The sequence below is a fragment of the Apium graveolens genome, chromosome 6 (assembly GCF_009905375.1).
Source record: "Apium graveolens cultivar Ventura chromosome 6, ASM990537v1, whole genome shotgun sequence".
Taxonomy (NCBI): Eukaryota; Viridiplantae; Streptophyta; class Magnoliopsida; order Apiales; family Apiaceae; genus Apium; species Apium graveolens.
In genome coordinates this window covers 9465181-9470778 of record NC_133652.1, presented here as the reverse complement: position 1 = coordinate 9470778, position 5598 = coordinate 9465181, and the positions used below count along the sequence as shown (strand labels likewise).

The following is a 5598-nucleotide window of genomic DNA, read 5'->3' as shown; positions in this document are numbered from 1 at the left end:
AATATTTTTGGAAACGAATAACGTGCAAAAATATAGTCCACCAAACCGATAAAGCATATTTGTATAAAACAGCCATTTTTTCTAGTATATCAGGAAAGCATCCTGAGATCAATGTCAAGACCCTTTTTCTCTTGCATCAATGTTGCTACATGGAATCACAAATATTATATAACTAGGTGAATTAACCGAGTTTCGCGCGATAGAAAAAAATGTTGCAAAATTAAAATACTTGAATAATATTATTATAACATCGTAATATTATATTTAAAATATTGGACGTCGGACATGATTTTATGCACTTATTTAGTTATGTGCTTGAATGATCCATACATAACGGTATGAAAAATGCACACCACTCCGGGCTAATATGAAGCCAAATGAGAATGAGCTGTTTTTCTGAAGCGAGAGATTGTAATGATATAAAGAGCATGATATGGTACATGGACATATGCACCTCAGAGTTACAGAGGCAACACAGGTAAAATAAGTCACTGCCCAAAATATGCTATGAAATTTCCAGAAATGTTAACAGCATAAGTAGATTTCTCATATGTTACTAAAACTATGTATGATCCAACCTAGACACTGAAGGCGGTTACCAATATCTGTCGTTCCTAATAAGATGGTCAATAATTTTATGCAAGGCAGGCCCCGTGAGAAACCAATTTAAATCAATATGCTGATTGCTGATGTTCCGCATCAGAGTACTGCTATTGAATTAAACCTAAAATGCAGAATAAAGGTGGGGCACAGTAACAGATAAAACAGTAGGAGACCAAATTTAATTCAAGTATGTTTGCAATGCAACATATTTCGGTACATCTATATCTAATTTTGTTGCGTTTTAAATTTGATGTTATATCTTAAATGAACAGAAAATACACACAGATGACGACATAACATAGCGGTTTTAGATTTACAGCCTGAATTATCATCTGAAAAGAGATGGTCAATGGATCTGAATAATTTTTGTGATCTAATCAATATAAAATTTGAAGCACCAACTTCCCCCTGTATTGAGACTTAGTTATTAAAAGTTCAGTCTCAAATGTCTGGAATGAGATTCCAGTGATGTCCAATATTAAAAAATCATAGGTGCATAATCTTGAAGGTAAGGGCAATCTAATTTTTGACAGCAAACTTGCCCCTGGTGTGTGTTGTTGTAGAACATCATCTATCTTGTTGTGGCTTCTATCTCAAGCCCAGACATGGTAAAGTGTTCGGCTGAGCATCCAAAATTAGAGTTGTCAGTATTTTGAAGGTTATGTTGGGGCCTAAGTATGAATCGTAATAACTACATTTCAGTAAAAAATGTAGCATACATATATGTGTGTGCCAAACATGAAAAGCAGAAGGCTTGACGTCATACCGGTGTCGCGGATGGGGGCCTGAATGTTGTTGAATACTTCCTTTTAAACACTATTTTTGATAAGAGTCTGGTCCTTCAATTCACTGTCAGCATTGACTATGACCAGGCCTTGTAGTTTCGTTACTCTTGATAGGGCCACATACACCTGTCCATGTGTGAATACCTGGCTCGGAAGATACAGGCCAACACGTTTTAAAGACTGTCCTTGGCTTTTCGATCGTCATCGCGAAACACAGGGTAACTGGTAGCTGGCGCCTATTAAGTTTGAATGGCCACTTTGATTCTTTTGGTGACATAATGATAAGCGGGATAGTAACATTTTGTCCTGCTTTTTTCCAGTAATGATGTCGCATCGAATTGACCATTTGCCTAAACGCGTGACTATTAACCGCGTGTCGTTACAAAGGCCTCCCGACTGATTTAAATTTCTAAGCAACATGATTGGGGTTCTTTCTTTAAGTTGTATATCATGATTAGGGATCCCACTGAATCTTAAACTGTTCAAAAATTCTGCTGGGTATAACAAATCATCATGATCATTGTTAATGCTCGCCTTGCAGACACTATCTGAGCTAAGATATGTTCTCCCTTCTCCTGATATCATGTTCATTAAAAAGTCATTCAATTCATGAACTGTTTCATTTTTTGGTGTTAATATAGCACATTATTTTAGGTATGCAGGATCCTTATAATTTTCCAACAATGAAGGGTATACCTCGCTAACAATGTCTTCCATCGAATTCTCGCCAGTTGTTCTACATATCTCTAGAGGAATTTTTATCATTTCTTGTCCTAGAGTGTCATACATAGAACCATCCCAATTTGTAATAGCCATCTATCAAATGATGTTATTCTTTCGGCTTCTATTTCATCAACCCCATCCTTACGGAGCCGCATATTTTGTTTCAGCTCGTAAATTTCGAAGTGATCCCATAGGTAGGAGGAATTAAGTGAGGCATCAATAATATCTAAACGTTCACCTTGTGGGATTTGTGCCTCCAAAGGGCTTAGAACGACTTTCCTCAAAGCGTGTGCTTAATATATCTCTCAATGTCTTGTCTAGAGCTTCAAAACAATATTTGTGTGTCATTGGTGCCTCATCCCAGATAATGAGTGATGTTTTTTTGCAGCAATTCTGCTAATTGTGTACCATGTTTTATCTCACAGGTAAATTCTTCTACGAATCCAATGGAATGCGAAATCAGGAGTGCGTTGTTCGACCATTGGGTAATAACAATGTAGCTAATCTCGAGGTTGCAACTGGCAGGACTATCATTGACTCTGCTCTTAATTTTGAAGCAATTACATTCCATAAGAATATTTTCCAGGTGCCACCATGACCACTGATGAAAAATAATTTACCTTTATCATGCTGAACATAGTGCACAATTGCATCATATGCAATTTTTTGAAAATGATTTAAGGAATTTACAGATTTTTCATGAAAGATCTTTAAAGCATCCCAATCATAATCCAATTCCTCATTTATTAATCCATTTCAAAATTCTCGGGTGAGGGATGAATCAGGTTGCGGCATTCCATCGATTTCTGTTAGGCTCTTTCCTAATTTTTTCACGAGGCCTTTTATTTTAAGTAGTGCATATGCTTCAATCCAATCTTTTGTTAGTTAGAGGTTAGGGACTTGAAATATTTTCCGTTGCAAGTGAAGCATGTCTTCCGAGAGTATTTGAGAATAAGTTTTCCAGAGTTCTGGTATATTGGATACCTGACAAAAGATGAGGATCGTGACAAAGAGATTGCGTAACTCATTCCCTGTTGCCCAAACTGAAGCCTCTGATTAGCAATCCACCCATTTTTTTTTATCATCATCAAGTAATCCCAAAGCATAGCAGGCATCTTTGAATGTCGGATATGTTACCCCATTCACTGTTCTTATACACTCAAATGAGGTGCTCCCTTTTATAAAATTAAGGAGCATACGCATATAGAAACACTATTCACTTGCTGGATGCGCAAAGTATATTATGCCAACGGCCTTTCCCTTTTTCCGCCTGGTCCATATTTTTTCCTTAGAATTCCAAATCCAGTTCTTGGGGAACTCCACATAAGTTAAATTGCGTGCATCTTCATTCCTCTTGTTTGTCTCTAACCATTCTGTGAATTTAGTCTTTTTAATTCCAGGTATATTGAGCACATTCTCAATGCATCTATTTTCCTCAAATATAACAGTATGCTCACCAGGCAGGTGAAAAGGTAGTCGTTCAACTGATGGGTACCTGTAGTTGATGCTAAACTGAAAGATCCTCCAGCAAGCCATGCATACCGATATGTACCTATAATCAATATTTGTGTTTCTTTTATATATCAATTAGCAAGGGGAATACTTTGACTAAATAATTACAAAAATATATTCTGAAATTGTGTAATGCATAATGCATGTTTGATGTTTTTCAAATGGTCAATTTAATTTTTCTACCAGCCTACTAGTTTTGTGAAATACATAAAACCCTAAAAATTGCTTTTATAATGTTAATAATCAAACACCTCTCCACCAATTATTTTAGTTATTCTTGAACACAAGGTTGCATAATCAGCGAAAACTCTCTGCACAAAACATGGTTACAAAAAATTATGGCATAAAATTTTAAAATGTAAAGTCTATTAAAGCTTTGGCTAAAGCCCAAAATACATGTGTAACTAAGTTTAATAAATTTTCAAGAATAACCCTGAATTGTACCAAAGGGTAACTTCAAACTTTATATTAGGTTAACCATAAAAATACTAAAACCAAGTTTAACAGCCTGACTAAATAACACACACATGATAAGTGCAAGTTTTAGAAGGCATTTTATTTGTTTAACACACAGTACATACCTGCAGTCAAGATATGCTCTAATTTCATCCCTCTCCTCGGCGGTCTCAATCACTGCAGTTGCTCTATCTGGCCCTTTATTAATATATTTAAATATATATTTTATCGATCTTGCCCAGTTGCAGAGTTCCACATTAATATGAGTGTCAAAATTGACCAGTAAATTTCGGTTATAAGGGATGACATAACGATTGTCCAACAGGGCCCCCTTTTTTTCCACGGAATTGCCTCTATCCCTACGCCTATAAATTGGGTAAGCATCCTCTCCGATTGTGGCGGTGTCATTAAACTGTTTTGGGAAAAACTTGCTGTATTTTCCTTGTTGCATATAGGGTGATGAAGTATTGGCCTGGCCACATGGGCCATGAAGCATAGATTTCTTCACCGCTGCATATCCATCAGGGTCAATATTGATATTTGATATCTCTGCACTTATTATTTTGTCAATATATTCTGGTGAAGGATTCTTCATTGACGGGTGCAAGAAAATTAGGATGTGCGCATGGGGCAAACCCCTTTTCTGGAACTCTATGGTATATTGACGTACATCAAGTTTGTGATGCTATTAGAATGTTAGGAGTGTTCTCTAAGATATTCGAATAAACGAAGAGAGCTTATCTGGTACTAAAATATTGGCTGCCAAAAAATGTAGGCAATGCATGAACAAAGGAAACTTACACGCCATTACGCGGCCAAATGGTTGTTCCTTTATGATGTAGTGCAATAATTATTGTAACTTTATCTCAAACACTCGACACACAATATCAACTCTATTAGAGTCATCTATTTTCCCGATCAGTCCAAGCATGTCATTTATCTCGGGCCATTTTGGGTTACATGTGAATGTAATAAACAAATCCGGATATCCAACCCATCTACAAATCGCCATTGCATCCTGGTAATTTTGAGCCCTGTAACATGGACCTCCGGTGTGTGATAACGACAAGATTACTGATTTCCTAACTGTGGAGCTGTCTGAGTCCCCGCGATTAATGGCATCATCAAGCCTGAGTATAATTCTGTTCTGAGCATATTTTGGTGGGTCCGAATCCACCTAAATCTTTCTTGTTCAACTGCCATGTAAGCATCCACTATATATTGTATTGTCTACCATCTCTGGTCCGGGCCTCGGGAAGGCGCAAGTGAAAGGTGGTTTGTGGTTGTGCCTCAAACATGTCCCTGACTTTTCTGTAAGATCTCACTAAATTATTATTCTTGTCTAACATTTGGGTCAAGCCCTGGACAATATCTTTGTCAATAGCTGGAGCCCTTTCCGGATTTCGCAGTGTGCCAATTCTATTATTAATCTCATGATCAGTGTCATATATATAGAGCTGGGCAAACAGGGGCTTTTTACCTGTTGGTGGGAGCAATGAGCTTGGTTGTGGTAAAACTG

The 5598-nt window shown here is 37.1% G+C and overlaps 1 protein-coding gene across 1 annotated transcript; it reads right to left on the bottom strand.

Annotated features, from left to right (window-relative positions):
• Positions 1-3323: 3323 nt before the first annotated feature.
• LOC141664545 (uncharacterized) lies at positions 3324-4674 on the bottom strand. The gene is made up of 2 exons (XM_074470501.1): positions 4205-4674; positions 3324-3663 (listed from the first exon to the last, which is right to left on the bottom strand). The coding sequence occupies exons 1-2, from the start codon at positions 4672-4674 to the stop codon at positions 3324-3326; spliced, it is 810 nt and encodes a 269-aa protein (XP_074326602.1).
• Positions 4675-5598: the final 924 nt, after the last annotated feature.